The sequence below is a fragment of the Octopus bimaculoides genome, chromosome 2, assembly GCF_001194135.2.
Source record: "Octopus bimaculoides isolate UCB-OBI-ISO-001 chromosome 2, ASM119413v2, whole genome shotgun sequence".
Taxonomy (NCBI): Eukaryota; Metazoa; Mollusca; class Cephalopoda; order Octopoda; family Octopodidae; genus Octopus; species Octopus bimaculoides.
The window spans coordinates 133371629-133396185 of NC_068982.1; the positions used below are offsets into that span (position 1 = coordinate 133371629).

Below are 24557 nucleotides of genomic sequence, written 5' to 3' on the forward strand. Positions count from 1 at the left end.
GGGGGGGGGGGGGGGTGACTGAATGTTCTCTCTAAAGTATCTTAACATCAGAATAAAAATACATGTAGAAGTTGGACAATGTGTGTATAGTAGAACAAGTAGAAAGATAAATTTTTCAATGTGCAAATACTGATAGAACAGCATATATAGGATAAAATCCTTTTAGAGCAGAAAGGTTTGTCAGCAACCAGCCTTTTATCCTATATATGCTATTCTATCAGTATTTACGTGTTGAAAAATATATCATTCTACTTGTTCTACGCTTGTTCAATGCTTCAAAAACAAACATGTGTGTTTTCATATGATGTAATGTATGTATAATTTTCTTCTCTCCTTTTCCAACTGGGGTAACCATATATCTCAACAGGAAGGCACCTATATCTGTTCCTCTATCATAATTTAAACTCATCTCACACAAAACCACTCCTCAATATTACACCTTTCTCAGTTGAGGTTTTTTGTCTTGTGAGTTATTTGGTGACCTCACTAGTGTCAATGCCACATAAAAAAAACACCTAATACACTCAGTGAAATGGTTGGCATTAAGAAAGGCACACAGTTTCAAAAACCATGCAAAAGCAGGCATTGGAGCTTAGCAGGGTCCTCTAGCACATCAGCTCTTGTCAAACTGCCCAACCCATGCCAGCATGGAAAATAGATATTAAATGGAGATGACGATGATGACTAAATCTCATTTTTACATGAAGAGGTGACATTTCAAACTAAGAAAACTGCTTATTAAATTGAAAAAAGTGGACAGTTAGAGGTGAAACTTTTCCAAAAATGCTCTCATTGAAGTTTAGCATGCACATTACTAAACTTCATGTTTATTTCAGCACATATGTCCACTAGACAAAATAACTAGTAAAAGAGAAGGAAGAGGGTCAAATGCAACAACAAAGGAGAAAGAATAAAAAAGATGGATATGTTATCACAAGGAGAGATTGGTTATAATATTAAATTGAACCATCTGATAAATGCAAAATAATGGATGGTGGTGATACTAGATTTTCATATGTCTGTCTATTACCTTCTTTTGATGTCATTATAGTTGTACTCCTATTTTGATGTTATTTATAGACTACAAGTTATTAATACATACAGAAAAAGAATAACTGAACATATTATCAGGTGAGATGCACTGCTGTCACGTCATAATTCTAGTTTGTTAATTATCAATTGCATGCACTCAAGATTCATAAAGAAATGGTTAAATATCAACATTCCACTCAAACATAGAAAAAAAAAGTCTCCTCAGCATTCTTTCAAAAAGAAACTTTCTCAAAACAGGTGCAGACACGGCTATGAGGTTAAGGAGCTCATTTTGCAAATGATGTGGTTTGGGGTTCAGTCCCACTGTGCAACACCTTGGGCAAGTGTCTTCCACTATAACTTCAGGCCAAGTAATGCCTTGTAAGTGAATTTAATAGATGGAAACTCTGTGGAACTGATAGTGTGTATGTGTATGTCTCTCTCTCCCCCTCTCTCTCTTACCACCAGTACTGTTTGAAAACAGTCCATTTTTACCATTATTGCATGGATCAGACAGTATTTGTTTAGGCAGGTTTCCTACATTTGGCTGCCCTTCTGTCACCTGTTTCCAAGCAGGATAATATTCCCTGGTGACTGGACAGATTTTCACAGAAGATATGAAACATACAACATCATTTGTATGATGGTGCCACTCATTTGAAATTTATCATGTAAAGTCAAGACAAAGACACCCATGTATATGCGTGTGTGTGTGTGTATGCATATACAAGATCCACTCACAAAACTGTAGTTAGCCTGAGACTATAGTGGAAGATACGTGCCACAAAGTGGTGTTAAACCTGAAACCAAACGGTTACAAAACAAACTTCTTAACCAACCAGATTTCTCAGAAAGATTACTAGCTATGAGGTCATTATTTTAATTTCTATTAATCAAAGTGCTCTAATTAGTTTTCCTATACATGTGTTCTGGTTAAAATTGATTTACAACTTTCAACCTATGTCCACCAATCTGCAACCTTTCTTATTTTTCTTCTTTATGAACTTTTGATAGTGATATTTCTCAAATAACATGTGTAGACTGTCTGAATACAAGAGTATATTTAATCAATTTCTGTTTTATTCCAATGTCATAGAATTTATCAAATGTTTGATAGTTGTTGTTCAGTTGTAATTATTCTTCCTAAATATTTTTAAAGATAGGTAAGTTTAGAGATATATATAAATATATCAAACATATAAAGTCACAACTGAAACACGCTAGTCAGGAGGCATTTCCTTATTAACTTGTTTTACAAGTGAACAATCTTTTAATAAGATTTATACCCACAAAAACACTTTCTAACATCATAAAATTTTCAATATAACCTGATATTTTCCTTTTTCAATTTGAATTTATATTCAGCCTGTTCAAACAAATTTGTCAAATTTCAACTTGTATTTATGTATAAAACAAACATTAGTCTGTTTTCAGAGATTAAGAAATTCTGTAACACTACAAATAACAAATACTGATATAAAAAAACATCTCAAAAGGATGACATAAATTAAAAGCTCGTAACACACATAGCACATCCAAAAAATCTACCACATACATATGTGCACACATGCCAACATCAGAGATTCTTTTGGAAAATTAAAGAATTATTTTTGAGCAAATAAAAACAGACAGGAATTTACTCTTTTCACCAAATCATCAATTGTGTATTCCTTAATACTGTAGCCAAAACTGAAAAGAGTATCCTACAAAGAAGTATTTATCAATTTTGGTTATGACCTGAAAAATACCTAATCTTCCATACTGAGAAAGTACACTGATCATCTGCTCTGGATTCTGGCAATTCCCTCATATATATGAGACTATTTTCGAGTGCTATTCTCAATGGATCTGCATACCATTTACATGTGAAATGGTTCTGATCTTTGTATCTACTATCATATATTCTACCTCCAAAAATAGCTCCATTTAACAGTTAAGTTGAACCAACTAGCATATTTTGCTAATAAATTTCATTTACTGACCAATTATATAAAAAAAGAATTTTTAATCTATATTTTGAATCTACAAAGACCAGGCATTCCATTGAAGTACTAAGGATTTCTGTACAACTAGAAAAGCATACAAGAAAACATTTAGGAAAAGTTAATTACATACTATTAATGTATATCGTATTGAAACAGAAAGTTACTACTAACAGATAAAATATAGTTATATTCAAATATGCTTAAACATGTCACAGGTATAAGGAAGACTGTAACTCAGTTAAAAATTTGAAACATTACAGTTCCAAATTAGATAAACTGGATATCATTCTATAAGATACAGTTGAGCACAAGCATACCAAGTTTAATTGTCATACTATGAAAGTTTGAAATATTTCACTTATACACATTGCTGAAAATTACATTTTCAAAAGTCTGTTGCTCAAATGCACAATAAACTACACATTTGACTTATTGGGAAACTGAAAAAAAAAACATGTGAGAAGTTCAATACCTAGTGTATTAGTCAATTTATGTACATAGATTTTGAAATGCAGGAGTTTAAAACCACAAACATTTTTTTTAGCCAAAATGCATTTCATGCCAGATTTTGCTACAATGTGAAAGGAATTTAAACCAATGCTAAAGCCAATATACGTATATTTTTCACCAAACGAACTCTATCACTAACATCATTTAAATGCAACCATCTTTGTACATATTCCATGTATCTGAAATTCTCGTGTGCTATACCTAATAAGGTTTAGTTGAAGTAAAGAAACCACACCCAGGGCATGCAATTACCAATGGATTAGGACTACAGCAAAAAGGAATGAAGGGTAAAGAAAAAGGCAGATATGTTTTAAAAAGCATTAATAAGAAGAAAGAAAATTATATTGTTTTAATATTTTAAATGTTAGAAACCATTCCTCTTTTTTTATTAGTAAGAGATGGAAAAGTAAAAAATATTAAATATTTTTATTTTAGCATTCTTGTAATGAAAACTTTGATCTCTATTTAAAATAAAACAGCCTCAGCACGCTATTAAAAGGTAGCAATGAATATTCATAATAAAAGTATACTTTAGTTTAAGTGGCAGATACTGAAATATTATCTAACATATTTATTTCTAAGCTTCCACAGTAAAGTAAGAAATTCAAATTTAAACCAGTTATTTAATGTATCAAGTTACATTAAAGTAAACATGAAATAGAAATGACTCAAGAAACTTTTCAAGTCTAAACTTTAGTTTAACATCAGGAATTTTTATTATTATTAATGAGTCCACCAATAAGAAAATGATAGTCTATTTCTATACAACCATTTGCCACATTTAAATAAGCATGTGTATGCACACATGACCTATCAGCAGCACTTTTGCACCTCCAGAAAGGTGAATGGAATATGTCCAAAATGCCACATTGCGCTCCATACAAACAAACATTGCACAAAAAATATTTGAGATATCAATTGCTGGACCTAGAAATAATGATGTTCCTATGAATTCAGATAGCTTCCTTTGTACTACAGTCTTGCTCAACAAGGTTTCACTAGTTGATAAAGTTTAGAAGACTTGACAAATCCTCTGTATCCTATAAGATAAGGGACCCCAACCACCAATCCATTGACCAGCATTGAAGCCATGGATCATTAGGTACCAGGCTGCACAGAAAGAATAAATTATATATCTATTGTTTTGTTATGCATATGATCCCCTGATCCATAGAAACATTGTCTTGCATGAAACAAACCCAAGTTAGGAACTGTTTCAGTAAAAAAATGTAATAATCAATAATCCCTCACCTTCTTTATTAAATTTATAATCTGCTCAACACATTCCATAATTTTTTATGTGCTTTCACTCACATTGAAAACTAAGCAGATATTCAAGTTTTCTTGAATTGACTGAATCAGATCAATGAGATGAACATGCAGCAATAATTATCAAGTTAAAAATTATGAACTAAAGAATGGCCCAATTAAACAAGAGTTTTCAGTTTAATTCAGCACAGTATATCACCTATCTATGTCCTGCCTCTCAGAAATTGATTGACTATTAGTGCTGGTCAAAGCATATTAGATGAAGTAGGGCTGTGAATTGAGTGAAAGAGAAAGACAAGGATGAAAACACAATAGAGCAAGGAGCTTTTGAAGTTCAATGCCCAGAGTAATAGCAGAAGAAATGTGGCTGCCTAACATGACAAATCAATGTCTTTCAGCCAGAAATATACAAGATTTAAGAGCTGAATGAAATATTCATGAACAGGTCTTGAAACTATAAAACCAAGACGAGCTAAGAAGGAAGCCACAATGTGATCACTTAAAATGTTAGAAATAGTGGCTAAATCACCCTCATATCACACCCTACTCCCTTAAAAAAATAATTTTACCAATAAACATATTTTTAAACAGTTTAAGCCATTTTTCTATTATCAAGGAATGTATGAGAATGGAAGTATTAACTTTAAATCTCCATGTTTTCCTTAATGCTAATACTACTTTTTGAATAAGTTCATTAAGGTAGGAAAATAATGAGTGTTATGTGTTGTGTATATAAATTTCCGAGATTAATTATCATGAGTACTGATGGAAACATTTTTGAATACCAAATGTTAGTAATACTTTATTATGCATATGATCAAGTATGGTGCCTGATGACAACAGAGACTGAACAATTCAAAATTGCAGATATTTACTAAAACATAACACAACAGATGAATTTATGGACCTTATGGTTTCTCTGTCAACACTGAGTCTTTCTTAAAAATCACAACACAATGAACATAGCAACATTTAATCAGATATCTTTTTTGTCAATAGGAAACATCTGGCTTTATAATCATGCCATTTTAAACAATAACCAAGAACAATGGAAGAGATTAGTAAAAAATAAACAAAAAAAAGTTGAGTAATTTATACACTAAAGGAGAGATAAAGCAAAATCATGGAAACCATTGCATTTAGTATTTGTACTAAACAGACAGTTTAAACAGACAAAAAGCTTTATCTTTATACTCTGCTATGTTACACCTTATAAATTATATTCAAAGCTACCTTGTATATTCTCTGCATAATCAAATTTACAGGTGAATTTATTCTAGAACAAAAATCCTCCCAACTCCAAAGCACGAATCTAAAAAATACAGATCCTTAAATTATAAGGGTTTTCTACTTTACTTAAAATTCATTCAACCAATCTCTCCAATTTTTGTTAATTTACCAATTTGAATCAAGCTTAAAATGCTTACACATGATTATATGTTCCAAGGTACACTTCTCTGTCAATAGTTTAAATATATCCCTATTAAGTAAAAAATGTTCCTAAAAGAAAAATAAAATTCTTAAAAATACTTAATATTTTACTTTACCATCCACTGTAAGGAATTTATGTAAACACTTGTTTAGTAATAATACAAAATAAAAGAAAAATCTATTAAGCAGCCGGGGGTTAAAAAGTTATTCAAACAGCCACCTGAACTTGCCAGCATTCATAGTAACATTAACACTCACCTGGTTGATGCACTCCAGTATTAGGTGGGAATGTTTGGGGAGCTGGATATCTCATTGTTGGAGTCATCTGCTGGCCTGGTTGAAGAGGACCAACATTAACTGTTCGCTGTGCTTGTGGGTTTACATGATACTGTGGGTGGCCAGCAGCATTGCTAGCAGGTATTTGCTGATTAAGAGAAAGACCTGGTGCTGGGATGGGTGAGGGAGTAGGTTGCTGATGTGAAAGTTGCTGGCGCTGTTGTAAATGATATTGGTTGCTTGCCGAAGAACTAATACTTGATACACTGTCTGGGCTTCCGGGACGATCCGGAGCAGTGATGGCAGTTGGCACTGGTGTCTGAGCAGAGCTTTCATTTGGTGTGGGTCCTATATGATGGACAGGGAAACATAATCGAATCTAATGATATACTTAGCAGCAGCAGCAACAGCTGCATGTAGCCTTAGAAAGACTATAGCTTATGTTGCAAGTAAACCCCAAAAGTAACTTATGCATAGATAAAGAGAACTGTACAGAACATTGATTTATTTTCTTTTTAATCTGAAATCTTCTGTAAGATCTAATGAATTCTTTTTAGATAATCCATTAGATTAATTGAAATTTTGAATTTTAATAATTAAATGTTAAAATTAGCACCAAGATAGATATTGAAAATGTTATAAATACCCAAATAGCTACAGATACAAAGAGAGGCTGAGAAGAATCTTAAATAATGTTTAAACTAGAACTTAAAATAATCCTACATATATTAAAAAAAAAAAAAGAAAAAAAAAAGGTTTCAAATGATTCTTTATAATGTTCTTTTCAGTGAGCCTCAACTGTATAATAATCTGTCTAATTTAGTCTAAAAACATGTAACAAATATATACAACTAAGTCAGATTGGATTAATATTTAAATAAAATTCAAAATGTCGTCTGTCAAGAAGCAATTATCAATTATTATTCTATTCAGTGCAGTTTATTACACATATACATAAGCACATATACAACATACACACACCACGAACACTCAAGAAATGTTTGGCTCACAATACTCTACAAAACTGACCATTGAAATATTTCAAGTAAAGCTTTCTTTTTTTTTCTTTTCTTCTCATGATAAAAATGGAGAAAAAATGTAACATATTCCTTCTCATCTAGCAAGAGAATGGAACACAATAAAAGAAAAGAACAACTTATAAAAATAAATTATAAACCACCCACTTAGGCTAAGCAGGTGTCTTAATAGTTAAGTACTATCTCAGAAAATACATGGATAACTGCCAAACAGTTGCAGTTTCAAACCTAGTCAGGGAAGGATTTCAAGGAAAAAATTTCAATAAAAAAATTAAATACCAAAAGTACAGAATGATGGTTGGGATAGAACTTAACTTGGAATATGGAATCTTGAGTCATCATCAAGCATAACTGGCTACTTTTACCACCTGGATATGCTCATCAGAATTGACTCAGGTGAGAGACTAACAGACAGTAACATTGCATTACAAGTTAAAATTGGTTTCTACAATGGCTTTACTACATTCAGTGGTTCACAGCAAGAGTGCAGCAGTGCATCTTGAAACTAACCTCTATACAAATGTAATTGTAATTTCTTCCTTTACTGGAGGAATAAACCATATGGATTTGCTAAGGATGTAAATTTAGAAAAAAAAATGCATTTTTATATCTATTATAATTTATTGTATGTACACATATACATACTATATACATACACACAAAGTGAGTACAAAATATTTTTAAGCTTCTAAATAATGAAATAAAAAATAATTTACTAAAATTATCTTCATTCAAATGCATGGATATCCAGGTGAGAAATTTGTTATTGATAGCATCTATCTTAGTAGTAACATATACACACCTGTTTCTAACTAAGCGAAAAGTGCTACAGTTGTTAGATTAGATAAATATCCAATCTTTAACCAACATAATACATAAACAATAGCTTGTTTGTACATCAGCCCTAAGAAATATTTTAATTCCAAGTAATATAAAACAGCTAATACAAAACAAAAAGTATTGATTAAGCAGAAACTAAATACTTATAAATATGGTTTATAGCTCACTGAACTGATTTCAATGTATTGTTCACATTTATTTTATCAAATCCAAATGAAAGAAAAGCACAGTTTGGCCCTAGTGATATTTCAATTCAGATCAATGAGGGAAACACTGAACTTTGGATATCAAAAGGCATCCAAGTTGGTTTTCAACATCTCATGCCATCTCCATAATCCTATATGCTATAAAAACAATTTGTCTTGTATACATCCATCCAACCATCCATTTCAGCATGCTCTACTCCTGGAAAGACTGTTGAGGTAGAATCTTCAGGTAATTCATTCATCAGATTCTATCAAAAGTAACAGGTCACTTTCCTACTGGATTCCCAAGCATCACCAAGACTATGGATATTATCCAACCATCTCACTCATGGTCTATTCCTAGCTCTCCTGCCAGCTGGCTTGACTAGAAGAATCTGTCTTGTATACATCAATTAACAATATTCATTTAATTATGCTATAGACATTCAGAATTACTTCATCCCTTTGCTGCATATGATATGTTAGATGTTCCCGAGTGGATTTCATCATAATAAATCATTATTATTGAAATCAAAAATAGTTTTAGACAAACTTCAGATTCTGTTTTCATTTCACCAAAGTTTAAGAACTTTGAAGTAGAACAAATACACAGAAATATAAGCAGCAGGGAAACCGGCATAAATACAATTATATCATTGTAGACTCTTGCCAAGAAGATAACTCCTTTCATTTAAACAACTGAATTACTAATTTTAATTAGAAAGTATAAATGAATCTATTAGATGAATAAAATAGCTAGGAACCTAAAGTTAAATTTCACTTAATTTTAATTCAGGGTATTTTAAGAATATAAATTATATGTCTAATTATATGTCTATTAATTGTGACCATAATTTTTTTGGGACTATTAATCTCATCTTTAGAGATATAAAATGTTTAACCCTTTAGCTTTTAAACCAGCTACATCAAACCCAAATATTCTACAGGCTTTATGTTTAAACCAGCCAGATCTAGCCTGTCATACCTACCCTACAATGTTATTTTAAAAAGATATTTTCACATCATCAAAATCTCAAAGCTACATGATAATGCATGATTAATTCAAAATAATATGAATAAATAAGTACTACATTTGACAAAGTAATCTGAATGCTACACTGTTTTGATTGGTTCAATCTGTGGTCATCATTAGCTGTATTCCTGTATGTATACATATAACTGAACTGGATTCAAACAAACAACCTTTATTTCTAAACTAAAGGTAGTTTAACATTTTTATCCACTAGGGCAAATGTAGGTTTCAGTGGATAGGAATGTTACTAGCCTTAGTTTAGAAATAAAGGTTCCTAGTTCAAATACATTTCAGTAACAGCAAACATAGCATTGATGAAAATATCAAAAACAGTTTTGTCTCTAAAGATAAGGTTAAAAGAACAATTCAAATCACATAAATTATATTGTTTTATACTAAGTCTTAAATAAATATACATACATATAGTAAGAGATAGAGATCATATATAATTATCATAAAAATTTGGCCTTATTCCCTTCCAGAGTCTAAAACATTGAAACAAAAGCTATGTCTGAATTAAATATATATATATATTAATATACTTGCTTTGTATAATATATACAAGATTCCTCCATTCTATTCTTACACAGATATTGTTGTCATAACTATAGTTAATCTTTAACTATTTACTAAGCTCATTTAATGAAAAATAACTCATTTTTAAATGTGTTGAGATATGATTTGTAAAGCTTGTGTGTATCTGTTCTCTACATATATCAGTCCTAAGTTTGTTTGAGATTTTAAATTTCTAACCTAAGCCAAGCAATTTAGTTGCTTTAATCAGCTTAGTAAGACAGAATTCAAGTCCACATATATAATATGTTTATTTCATTCACTTTATAATGACCCACATTGAGCTGAATCATCATCATTTTACACCTGCTTTCCAAGCTGGCATGGGTTACTGCTCTCTTGGATAGGTTGGAAAGCCACATCTCAGTTGTAAGTTTCATTTTGGATGCCTTTCCCAACACCAGCCAATTTACAGAGTGCATATTTTATGGCACCAGCAGAAGAGAGGCTGTCATGTCTTATTCCTCACTGGTTGATGGAATGTATCCTCAATATAAAAACAAACTTATGTCCTAAATGTAATATATAAGTATCTAAGTTTAAAATATCTGAGTTACCTCCATTCTGTTTTATTTCCTTCACACTGACGTTGTGATAGCTCTATGTTTTAATTATTTATTGAGTGCTTTCATTGAAAAGTAGCTTAATTTTAGACAACTTGAAATATGTACTGTGGAGAACATGTGTATTATATGTCCATATTTACATGAACATATATAGATATAACTCAAACTGTGCAGGTATTAAAAAAAAAATCAAATTGAGAAGGAAGGAAATCTTTCTAGAGAATGGAAAATATATGAACTGCTAAAGCAACAGAAATTGAAAAACGGAATAATAATAATAAAAAACGAATAGAACAAAAATCGAATAACAGGAAATTTACTAGAAATGAAATGAAACTTACCATCAGTGGAAAGACCAAAAGACGACATGACTTTATTTTGTGTGTTTTCTTCCACAGCCCTTTGAGAAGACAGTGGATCGAATTCCTTGCTATGTGCCGCATTGGCTGGTAATCCACATTTGATACTGGTTTGTCGTTTGCCATTTGTTTCACCATTTCCTAAAAGTAAAATGAAATCATGAATATTGACACATACACACATGTAATCATCTTTACATTTATTTTTCAATACTAGCATAACGGTGCTAGTGCCATGTAAAAAACAGCTATGTCAGCGCCACGTAGTAAGCACCCATGCCAGTACCACATAAAGCATCTATGCTAGTGTCCTGTATAAAGCATCCATGCCAGTGCCACATACAAAGCACTGGTGCCACGTTAAAAGCATGTGTTGGACAGTTTCACAAGAGGTGGCAAGCCAGAGGACTGCACCAAACTCTATTATCTGTTTTGGATTGGTTTCGACACTCAGATGTCCTTCCTAATGCCAACCATTGTACAGAGTGTATTGGGTGCTTTTCACATGGCACAAGCACTGGTGGAGTCACCAAGCAACCTACAAGACAAAGATTCCTCAGCTGGGAGTGGGAGTAGTATTGAGGGAGGTGGCATTGTGATGAGAGGTTCAAAGAATAATAGAGGAATAGAGTCTTGCTGCAGAAGAGAAACAAGGATACCCCAGTTGGAAAACAAGAGAGAGACTCAGAAAGATATATATATATATATATATATATATATATATATACACACACACACACACATACATATATATACATGCACGCACACACACAAAGGAGGTGCTAAAAAGTTCCGGGCTTTGGGTAAAAGAAAATACAGGAGGATTAGTTAATTATGATTTTATTCAACATATTCTCCCCTCAGATACACAAGCCTATTGCAGCAACCCTTCAGTTTTTTTCTAAACCCTGTAAAAGACCTCGGAGGGTTGGGCCTCCAACCAGGCCTATCACAATACCCTTAAGGCCAGGAACTTTTCAGTACCCCCTCATATAGTGAAGTTGTTAATGATACTAACTTAAAGAAGAGGTTTCTCCATCATCTGAGTACACTCCAGGAGGTTCTAGTACATCAAGAAGTTGATTAATTCTATTTCGTAAATCTTTGAGCTCCCGACGAATATATTTGACTTCATCACTTTCCAAATGTCGTGGTAATCCATTTACTAAAAACATAAAATTAAACAATAATTAACAGTTTTTCAATTTCTCTCTCTCATATATATATATATACACACACACACACAAATATACATGCATACATATATACATACACACGCATACATATTAAATCAGTTTCCTTTATATTTAAAAATCTTTGTAAAATTTTTTGTTTTCAAACAATGCTAATTACATTGTTAATCCTAACAAGGTAAGGAAGGCAATCTAGTAGACCCACAACTTTTCTAGCATAAACAAAGGGCCAATCTCTTACAAATATTTTTTGTCTGCATGTGTAAATTTAAATTCATTTTTTTTTTTTAACAGAGTTCTAAGTAATAATAGCCATGTTATATTTTCTTTTTTATTTCCTTTATGATAGATGCCTCAGTGAGCACTATACCCAAAGGCTTAATGGTGGTCTTATTGTACTTCATGACCATAAATTATTTCAGGAAATCACTTTGTTACTATGACAATAAATGAATTCAGGCCTTGGATGAGAAAAACACATTTAAAAAAAAAATTATTATCTCTTGACACCTGTCACATTGATCACAAGTTATCTATTCTGTGATGCCTGGCATCTCACCGTCTTCCAGACAACAGTTTCCTTTGCAGATACCAGCAGACCATCCATGCAGACAAAAGAATAAGGAGGAAAAACAAGGACACTATGACAAACCCGGACTGGCCCTGAATAGGAATCATCAGGCATCAACAAACTGCAATGGAAATAGACATCCTCCCCATAAATCTTTGCTTGCAAAGCCAAGCCAAGGAGATTTTCACTGACAACAATTCTAGACTTTGCTTCCACACCTGAAACGTCTCTAGTTCTGATAGTGACTCAGCTATTAGAGCAAGGTCATCAACATAGAGGAGCTCCCAAGGGTATCCTGTCTTGAATTCCTCTGTTATTGTCTGGAGGACTATGATGAATAAGAGGGGTCTGAGGACTGATCCTTGGTGGACCCCCACCCCTACCAGAAATTCTTCACTATACTCGTTGCCAACCCTCACCTTATAGACAGCATCCCTGTACATGGCTTGTACAGCTCTCACTAACCACTCATCTATCCCTAGTTTCCGCACTGACCACCAGATAAGGGACCGAGGTACCCTGTCAAAGGCTTTCTCCATGTCAACAAAAGCCAAGTAGAGGTTTATTTTTGGCTAGGTATTTCTCCTGCAGTTGTCTTACCAGAAATATAGCATCAGTGGTGCTTTTCCCTGGCACAAACCCAAACTGCATTTTGTCTAAACTGACTCTTTCCTTAATTAGTTGGGTTACAACCCTCTCCATAACTTTCATTACTTGATCTAACAACTTGATACCTCTGTAATTATTCGTATCTAATGCATCATCTTTGTAACAGTTGACTATGATGTTGTTACACCAGTCATTGGGTATCACTCCTTCATGTATCACCAGATTGACTATACGTGTGACTAGACTATAGCCGACACCACCAGATATTTTAAGCATCTCTACAGTGATTCCTGATGGGTTGGGGGCTTTCCCTGTTTTTATACCCTTAATTGCTTTATCTACCAAGGTACAGTCAATCAGATAGCTGGTCCCTCTGTTGGGTTGACATTCAGTAGACTATCTTTCTCCCATTCATTCTCTTCATTTAGCATAGTGGCATCGCCAAGTCTCTCTCTTTGCAGCCTCATTAAATGCAAGTGAGCCATCATCCATGTGGACACATTTCTCTCCTATGGCATCACGATCCTCTCTCACACACTCTTTTGCAACATGAAACACTTCAAGTCTTTGGTCCTCATGATGCAGAACATTGGCAAATATCTTCTCATCTGCTTCCCCTCTGGCTAAGTAAACCGGTCTCCTAGCTTCCCTTCTGGCAATCTGATACAATTCCCTGCTACCACCATTCTTCTAGTCCTTCCATGCCTGTTTTCTTTTCCCTAATGGCCCTGTCAACTACATTGTTCCACCACCACGTTACCTTGGATCAAGAGGGGACTTTGCACCATTCACAGATCTGGTCAGTAGCCCTCAACAGGTTGTCACATAGGAACCTCCAGTTGTCTTCCACATCATGTGATGCTATATCCCCCTCTATTTCGTCAAAAGCTTCGAGTGGTATTTACTAAATCCTTCATTATTTTCAAAATTAAGTGAAATAAAAGCTGTGTATTTCAACAGAAATATAACAAAGGAATTGAGCAGAAAACATGCAAGATAAATTATACATAAGAAATACAAAATTACTTACCAAATAATGTGAGCTTCAGTATCCGGCTACACTGAATTGCAAATGAAAGGTCAGAGCTGTCAAATATTGTTATCAAATCTCCATCTGGAAGTAGAATTAAAAATTTTATATCTATAAGACAGAGTGTTTATGAAAGCAGAGAGTACTAAATACTTGTAAAGCTTATACACATGTTGAAGTTGAAAGCTCGTTCTGTTGCTACTCTAAATAACAGGATTATTTTAACAAAATTTCATGTAATTGGTATTTTTTATGTTATCATTTGATGTCTACTTTTCTAAGCTTGCATGGATCAGATAGAATCTGTTGAGGAAGATTTTTTATGGCCAGATACTCTTCTTGTCACAAACCCTCACTTGTTTCTAAGCAAGGTAATATTTCCCTATGGCTAGGCTAGACATATTTTCATAGAAGATTGGAAACGAACAACATTGTTTGCATAACAGTGATGCTTGTTTACAACCCTCACACATCAAGACAGGATATACAAAACAGATACACACCATATATATATTTATATATATGTATACACATATACACGACAAGCTTCTTTCAGTTTCCATCTACCAAATCAAGTTCGATCAGCCCATGGTCATAGCAGATGCTCAAAGTGACACACAATGGGACTTAATCCAAAATCACGTGGTTGGGAAGCAAGAATCTCAGCCACAAAGCCACACCTACAACCAATCATATTTCATCAACCATCATCATCATCATCATGTCCGTTTTCCATGCTAACATGGGTTGGCCACTTTAATTGAAGTCTGGAAAGCCAGCAGTTGCACCAGGCTCCAATCTGAACTAGCAATGCTTCTACAGCTGAATGCCCTTCCTAATACCAACCACTCTGAGTGTAGTGTGGGTGCTTTTTATGTGCCACCGGCAGAGGAGCCAGTTGGCCGGGCCTGGCATCAATCACGTTCTGATAGTGCTTTTTATGTGCCACTGGCACAGGAGGCAGTCAGGGGGCACTGGCATCAGCCACGTCTATGTGGTGCTTTTTACTTGCCACCAGCACAGGAGCCAGTCAGGCATGCTTGGTGAGTTTAGAAAATATATTTTAGACTTGTTAATGAGTACACTTGATTAAATGGTTAATTGCATGAAACCTTAAGTTTTGATGAAATAATTCTGTTTACCAACATACAATTACAACAGATTATATAAACATTTGTAACATATATGTATATTGAGATATTCAATGTCTTTATATGAAAAACAAAATATTATAAATCTGTTTGTGTGCATTTACTAACTTACATTAAATTAAGATACTTGCTAGTTTACATGAATTTAGAAATTTCACTCAGATGATTGTAGATTAATGTTACACAACATGCCATCCCATCAAGCAACTTTTCTCTTTACCTTAGTACTAAACATTATGGCAACTGACATTATCTTATGCAATTCAATCTATACTTCCGAACTATAGCCAATCCTTTTGGTCCCTTGCCAAAATAACTTCTGCCAACTTTGCAGAATCCTCTTTCCCTCCACTTCACAACAATGGTTCTGTTAGTAGTAACCCCATAGAGAAAGCCTTCATGTCCACTGTGCATAATTGGCAAACCTCCACTTTATCCCCTTCAATCTTTCCGAATCCACCACTTGCATACACACCAAGTGCTAAAGTACATTCAGTCACTTCAATCCAGTAAAGTCATCAGTCTCTTACATCACCCTCAGACATTATATCCCAGAGCCCCCCTACTCACAAAACTCCTCAATCTCTCCTTAATCTTTAGCATCCTATTCCTAAGAAAAACAACCTCTCTGACCTACCAACTGTTGCCTGTCACATTCACTTCTAATATCTCAAAGGTAATAGAGACAACATCAACAATGAAGTCCTTCAATATTTTGAACCTTCACAATTGCTCCATTTGTTGAGCCTCACTGTCAACAACAATTTTTTTGGCAAAAGCATATCTTTAATATTCTAAGTACATGGCCCTTTTCTTCAGGGTCAAAAAGATTTTAACAGACAATTGCTTTCACATGTGAGGTGCTGCTGCTGCTGTACAGACACCCTAGACCTCATGCAGAAAAAGGATCACATAATTGGCATAACGTCATCTATACACTTTAGCCTCCAGCCAACAGGCATGCTGTCTTTTTTCTCTGTCTTTTCTACCATTACTACTATAGCCTTTGCTCCATGGAGCAGTCTAGGCTCACACACCCTTCACTCAAGCACTTCTGTTTCACTCATCTTTCTTCCTCATACAGCACTGGTTGTGTCCAAGCCCTTTGTCTCTGCACTTATCACTATGTCCAGTCCTCTCTTTTTAGGATATTGGCAATCTGGAATTCCCTTCTTGCAGGTGTTTGATTAGCAATGGTTCAAGAACATTAATGACATTGATCTCACTGCTCTAAATGGGCCTGCAAAGACCAAAGGCACTACCCCTACTATATCAAATATATAACGAATAGTCAAAATAATGGTTTCAAATTTTGGCACCAGACCAGCAATTTTAGTGAGAGGGATTAGTCAAAAGATAAAGTTGACCTTGGTGAAATTTGAGCTTAAAATGCAGCATGCCAGAAGAATTACTGCAAAGTAATTTTCCCAACATGAAAGCCAAAATTCATACTGCTTTGTACCAGTGGAAACGAAGGTACATTGCTTAATTGTATCATATTTTTTCCTTTTATAATTATATATGGAGAGCATGGGATGATTGAATCAATTGAGTTGCAGACAACTAGTTGAAAGGTGACAACTGGTAATTTGTTACTGACACCCTACTGTCAAGTCCAAGACACTTTCAAACGATCCAATCCACTTCAGTGAAAATAGAGAAAGAACAGCTTGTAGGATGTTGTAAACAGTGATAGCACTGTCCTTCTATCATACCTCTCATTACCCAGCATAAAGTCACCTCCCTCGATGCCCTCTCAGTTGAGGAGTCTTGTCTTGTGAGATACTGAGTGACCTCACTAGTGCCAGTGCTATGCAAAAAGCACCCAGTACATTCAATTAAGTAATTAGCACTAGGAAGGGCATCCAACTGTAGAAATCATGTCAAAGTAGATATTGCAGCTTGGCACAGTCCTCAGGTTCACCAGCTCCTATCAAACCATCCAACCCATGCCAGCATGAAAACAGATGTATGATGAAGAACTGGATCCCACTGGTCACATTTGAAAAACAATAGGTCTGATGACTCTTGTTGAATATCTTTAATAATATGTCAAAGTAATTGATTTGATCCTTTAACAGGTAAAATACAGACTTACACATAATTTTAAATTTTCATTTTCCACTGAAAATAACAAACCTAAAAAAAGTACTACAATTTGTAACTATTCACACTACTATTGCAACTCTGATTTAGCTTTATATTTCATAAATAGAAATTTTTTTATCATTTAGTTTAATGATAAGGGCAGAGCCCAAAGATCTTTCAGAGTGCAAACAATTGCAATCAGAAGAGTCTTAATAGAATAATATTTACATAACACTTGCAGATAAATGGTAACAGTGAGTATGTAGGTAGTAAAACCACCTTTGTGAAGGATAGTGTTTTGGAGAGAAGTTTAGTAAGTAAAATACAGGAAAGATGACAAAAAAAAGAGTTGGATGAGTGAGTTTATATGGAAGGTTTTACTGTTTTTTTTCCAGATAAGAAACTGCTCGATTAAACAAGGCAAGGACTCAGAATATGAACATAGCTTGATAGGTGTGAATGGTTAAAGAACATTGGGAAGTGAAGGCTTATCAATCAAGAATCCAAACATAGAACAAACAAGAGCAAAGTTAATATCTGTTATCAAACATAGCCTATTTTAAGCAATTTGCAGCAAAAAAGAAATTATCACCTTACCTTCATCTTTGTATTTGATTGTAATATCATCATTTGTGGCTAGTTTTCCTCGATACACTCGCTGCATCATTAGAACTAATTCGTCATATGTAATGTCCACATTGTGAATTGGGATTCTACGAATATCATCTCCTAATTGCACTTTGATAATTAACTTGCCAGAAAGATCCATCTGTTGGTCGTAGTTATTCATATTTATCTGCAATTAAACAATCTGGTAATAAATAGGTAGAATATCATTTAGCTGATAAATGATAAATGTAAAACTTTATACATACACACAGACGTTTTTTACATTAGTTACTCTAATGAAAATTGGCATTGTTTTGGTCTTTCTAGACAAGAAGTTAGTGTAATTAATATTCAAGTTGAAGAGTTAGAGATAAGGAAATTCCAAAGGAAGTTCTAGAACAAAAAAATAATCCTGCACAAACTGTTCAGTGGTATTGAGAGCAGTGGTGGGGGAGCAACTAACATCTTGTAAGTTGTGGTTTTAGAATGGAATGGAGAATGTTGGTAGATCAGAGAAACAGACACTATCATCTCGTTGTCATCATTTAACGACCGTTTTTCATGCTGGCATGGTTAGAATAGTTTGAGAGGAGTTAACTAGGCAGAAGACTGCACCAGGCTTCACTGTCTGTTTTAGTAGGGCTTTTACAGCTAGATGCCCTTCCCAAAAACAACCACCTTACAGAGTGATCATAGTGGTAGTAAAATAGAATTTATATTTTAAAATAATACACAAAAAACAAAGATTCTTAAAAACAAAGTTGCTGAGTTCCACTTAGCTCTTCATATTACAAAAGCAAAACTAAGCTGTCTTCTCAAATATACTAGAGCAGTAAAAAACTAAGGGAGAGCTGAACAGCAGGTCTTCAGAGTAGAAACTCCCTTCATGCAAGCATTTCAGCCCTTAACTCCTTATGCTCAAAGGGGCCTGGGCTGCATCCAGGTCAAGACTTCTGGATACCCTTCTGTTGCTACATTTTGCGCTATTGCCTGCATTGTAACCCACCTGGATGGTTAAAGAGCCCAAGATTCAAGGTACTTTGGGTGTTGCAGCCAAGTCAGTCAATAATACCAGTTGACTGTAGAGTAAATTATGTCTTTTGTCTTCACTGTTCACTAATGTTCTATTTAATTCATCACCAATTTATAAATATGAAATTAAAAACTGCAAAGTTAATGAATATGTAGAAAACATAAGACTAGGAATATTTTTATGTATGCCCTTTGATATAAGGAATATTAGAAAATTTTAACCTTTCTTTTTTAACATAAATGTGTGTGCACATGTGTGAATAAAAGATTAACATCACATCTAGAGACTGATATCTGATTGAACAACCATTGTTTTATAACAAATGAATCAAAGATTTCTTTCTCTAACCTCTAAGTAATTAAAACAATTTAATGTTTGTGCATGACCTTTTTTTGAAAAACCATGACACAGTTATCAGTTAACTCCTACAATAATATCAACCCTTTCTTCCACTATTTTCATGCCACCTCTTCTAGATGAGCACAACACAAAAATCATATAGTTGCATATGTATGCATATGTTAATGAACACAAGTAGGGACAAGTGGTTAAGGAGTTTGATTTGCAAACATGAGGCCTAGGGTTTAATCCCACAGTGAGGAATCTAGGCGTAAGACATTTTAACACAGCTTTGTGTTAATTCAATTTCACTCACTGAAACTGTCAGCAGGACTATACCAGTAATTCAAAGGTTCAACTTCATCACACTATGTCATACAGATTCTACTCAAGACCTGTTAAAGGTACATGTCTCTGAAATACTCAGCCAATATGCTTATTTATTAAAGTCATTCAATAAACCGCAAAACTGAACACTCATAAACCTCAACAATAGAAATCACTATTTTATGTGTGTGCACACGTGTATAATACACACACATTTGTAGTGTGTGTGTGTGTGTGGTGGTGTCTTTGTAATTGCTGAAAACAAATGTCTCTGTCCTAGAGGCAGTGTTCTTCATTTCCAAACTTCTGTAGAAACCTGTCCAGTCATGGGGAAATAGGTGAGGGTTGCTGACAGAAAGGATATATGACTGCAGAAAAATTTGCCTCAACAAATTCCAACAAACCTGTGCAAGCATGGAAAAGCCTGACATTTAAAATGACAATGATGGTATTCATGTGTGTGTGTGTGTGTGTGTCATTATTATAAACTTTTCAATGCATGAAGAAGTAATGCAGAATTTGTGGAGGCCAGATGCTCTTCTCTTTACTAACCCTCACCAGTTTCCAAGCAAGGTATTATTTCTCCATGGCCAGACATTTTTCTCAGAAATTTTGATAAGAACAACATCACTTGTATGTTAGTGAAACTCATAACCATTACATGATGTGAAGACATGGATGCACACAAACAGGTACATGCATGCACACACAAGGGTCCTTTCAGTTTCTACGTAGCATATCTATGCACTGGTCTTTGGTCAGTCAAAGTGTCATGTGCTACAGTAGAAGACACTCATCCAAGATGCCATTCAGTAGGATTAAATCCAAAAGCACACAGTTGGGAAGCAAGCTTCTTAACCATACAGCTATGCTTGTCTATGTATATATGTGTGTGTGTGTGTGTGTGTGTGTGTGTGTGTGTGTGTGTGTGTGTGTGGTAGTGATTGGCCCTAATAGGGTCGGAGAAGCATTTCAAACTTGACAAAGCCCATCTTTCTCCATATTTGAACACAGCCAATTTCTCCTTTCTCTGAGAGAGAGAGAGAGAGAGCGAATTAATTCAAGAGCTGGAGTGGTACTTTATCAAGGAAAAATGACAAAGTTGGCCTCAACAGGATTTGAACTCAAAGTACAGAAAGCTAGAATGTGTACCAAAGGCACTGTACAGCCAAATGCTCTTTCTGTCACTAATCCATACTTGTTTTCACTCAAGATGTAGGTTTAGGCACACGTAGAGGTGACTGAAAAGCTTGCTTTCCAACCATGTGGTCTTAGGTTCAGTCCCACTGTGCAGCACCATGGGTAAGTGTTTTCTACAATAGCCCTGGGCCAACCAAAGCCTTGTGAGTGGATTTAGTAGATGGAAAGAGAAAGAAGCCCATTGTGTGTGTGTGTGTGTGTGTAAAACATTATCTAGTTATCATTTGATGGTGGTAAATGAGCATCAGTCATAAAAGTGAGGTTGTTGGTTTCCAGTCTTTCATGAAAAACATGCCTGGCTATTAGGAAATATTACCTTGCTTGGAAGCAGATGATAGGAAGGACATATGGCCATAAAAAAACCTGCCTCAAAATGCCATCTCACCCATGCAATCACGAAAAATGAATATTATGATGATGATGATAAACAAACATCATCGTCATCATCGTTTAACGTCCGCTTTCCATGCTAGCATGGGTTGGACAATTTGACTGAGGACTGGCAAGCTAGAAGGCTGCGCCAGGCTCCAATCTGATTTGGTAGAGTTTCTACAGCTGGATGCCCTTCCTAACACCAACCACTCCGAGAGTGCAGTGGGTGCTTTTACGTGCCACCGGTACGAGGGCCAGTCACATGGTACTGGCAATGGCCATGCTCCAAAAGGAGTTTTTTATGTGCCACCTGCACAGGAGCCAGTCCAGCGGCACTGGCAACGACCTCGCTCGAATGATTTTCTAAACATGCCACCAGCACAAGTGCTAGGAGGCAACGCTAGTAACAATTACGCTCTATATATACTAATTCATTATTACTTCTGGTTTTCATGCAAAGATTGGTTTGATAAACATATCGAGGAGTTGATTTATAGTCTTCCCTTTTGCTCACTCTTATCTGTTTTTCAAGTAAGGAATCTAATCAAAGTCATAAATCAGTGCACATTTTGTTGACAAAGGAAATGAGAAGAGTTTTAGATGTGACATTATTCTTTTGGACACTAAGGAACAGTACTTGAAAACACATACATAACAATAGAGTCTGAATGCAAAAGAGAGAAAGAAAGTGAAAGGGAAACAAAGGCTGCACAGTATGAGAAGAAGGGAGAGAAAGAAACAGATAGGCAGATAGAGAGAAGGGGGAAGGAGTATATCAGTATATATGTAATCACATAAGCACACACAATTTAATTTTTCAGTGTATACTTATAATGATAATTAAGCATTTATCCATAATGTCACAGTGTATAACAAAAAACATAAATAGTGCTTAATAGTATGTAGGCCCTTTAACAACTAATCAGTCAGTAACAAATTCCTTAGTTATAATAAGCAGCATTTATGTTTGGCGAGCAGGGAAGGGTTTTGAAATTATAGATATGTTCCTTTATTAGCCACACAGGGCCAAACACAGGAGACAAAATACAATATAGAGCTTTTCTTTTGAAAAAAGAAAAAAAGGAGAAAAATAAAATTTCAATCAAATGGGATCATGAAAAAAAAAAAAAGCACCAATCGAAAGGGATTGTGTATCAGAAAATATTGTAAATGTTACAAAAAAGAAAAACAGATTAGGTTTATCCGTGGAAAGAAAAGCCTACAAAACTGAGAAAATAATGAAAGAATGGTTAATGCAAGAATACATTCTTTTCTCTTACTTGTTTCAGTCATTTGACTGCGGCCATGTTGGAGCACTGCCTTTAGTCGAACAAATTAACCCCAGGACTTTGTAAGCCTAGTACTTATTCTATTGATATCTTAGGCCGATAAATCCAATGCAATGGAACTTGAAACTCTTGAACAAGCAACATACAGGAAAACAAACCAAAAGAAGATTCACTAATGCAAAGGTATGACGTGTCAAATAAAGGAAGAATTTGTATCTCACCCTGAAATATGTAATAATGATTGGGTTTTAATAGTGGAACTCAAAGAAGATAAAGCTATGAATAACAGTACGTAAAATATTGGTTTAAAACATCCCTTGGTTGGAACAAGTCAAAGGCTGGCTGTGAGACACAAACCCACATTTTCTAGGGCAGCCTTCAACTTTTTCCATCCAAAGGGGTTTTTTTTTTAACCCAATATTTTACACATTTTAGCTTCATCTATTTTGAGTTCTACCATTAAAAACGATTTATTTCTTTATTTCAGGTCTCTCAAATTCTTATGATGTAAACTATATAATGATGATATATTGTAGAGGAGAGAGAGATAAAGTCAACTGACTGGTACTTGTTATATCAACCCCAGAAAAATGTTGACTCAATCAGGATGTGAACTCAGATCATAAAGGGATAAAGATGAAAGGTCATTATGTCCAGTACACACAAGGCTGTACATTTAATAGTGTAGAAGGACTTAACTAGTTAGCTGCAAATGAATATTGCATCTGACTGGAAATAGGACACAAACTAATAATGCAGTTTGGATGGAGAATAGTTACTGAAATGAAAGAAGAGAAGGCAGGGTTGTTTGCTAACACTTTAATTGATATGGTAGAAGTCAGAAAGTGCTCCAACAACATATTCAGCATCTCAGCAACAAATGAGACAGTTGTAAACTCATATGTAATAGACTGAAATGTAGTCCATCCATAGGCAAAGTTGCAAATTGCATTTTCACTTGCAAGTAAATTTCTATTAATATAATTGGGAAAAGACACTGACAATAAGCAATGCATTTCACACCATTTTTCTTAATGGCAAATAAAGAGTTATCTGCAAAATTGCTTCTTCTCCTTAGTAACTGATAAAACTAATTGACTAATTAGCCCCTAGTCCTTCTTACATTGTTACAAATACTTTAAGAATGATTTCACTGAGCCTGTTTAGCTTACTAGTGTCAAACCTTGGTGAATTAATAACTTTGTATGCTGTGGAATGTATTGTTAAATAGGCGGTCCCACTGTTAAGAAATATATAACCAGAGATATAATTAAATTATGTAGTTAACAGAAATTATCGACCTTTGTCATTCGTCATTTATTGTCTGCTTTTCATGCTGGCATGGGTTTGACAGTTTGACTGAGGAAACAGCTAGGATTTCTATATTCCCATTTAGGTTTTTATTTTATACATACATATCATCACCATCATCATCATCGTTTAACGTCCGCTTTCCATGCTAGCATGGGTTGGACGATTTGACTGAGGACTGGTGAAACCGGATGGCAACACCAGGCTCCAGTCTGATTTGGCAGAGTTTCTACAGCTGGATGCCCTTCCTAACGCCAACCACTCAGAGAGTGTAGTGGGTGCTTTTACGTGTCACCCGCACGAAAACAGCCACGCTCGAAATGGTGTCTTTTATGTGCC

The 24557-nt window shown here is 34.7% G+C and overlaps 1 protein-coding gene across 4 annotated transcripts in view; it reads right to left on the minus strand.

The window, feature by feature from the left end:
- The window catches only part of LOC106880128 (protein TFG), a 64712-nt gene that overhangs the window by 31681 nt on the left and 8474 nt on the right, over positions 1 to 24557 (minus strand). For 2 of the 4 annotated variants that reach the window (XM_014929949.2, XM_014929947.2), the window contains exons 2-6: positions 18336 to 18534; positions 14500 to 14583; positions 12115 to 12261; positions 11079 to 11237; positions 6486 to 6851 (exon numbers count right to left, since the gene is read on the minus strand). In XM_014929949.2, the coding sequence (XP_014785435.1) occupies positions 6486 to 6851; positions 11079 to 11237; positions 12115 to 12261; positions 14500 to 14583; positions 18336 to 18528 (949 nt within the window). In that variant the 5' untranslated portion in view covers positions 18529 to 18534. Of the gene's footprint in view, positions 1 to 6485; positions 6852 to 11078; positions 11238 to 12114; positions 12262 to 14499; positions 14584 to 18335; positions 18550 to 24557 lie in introns of all 4 variants that reach the window. The other 2 variants (XM_014929948.2, XM_014929950.2) reach the window with 2 other exon arrangements.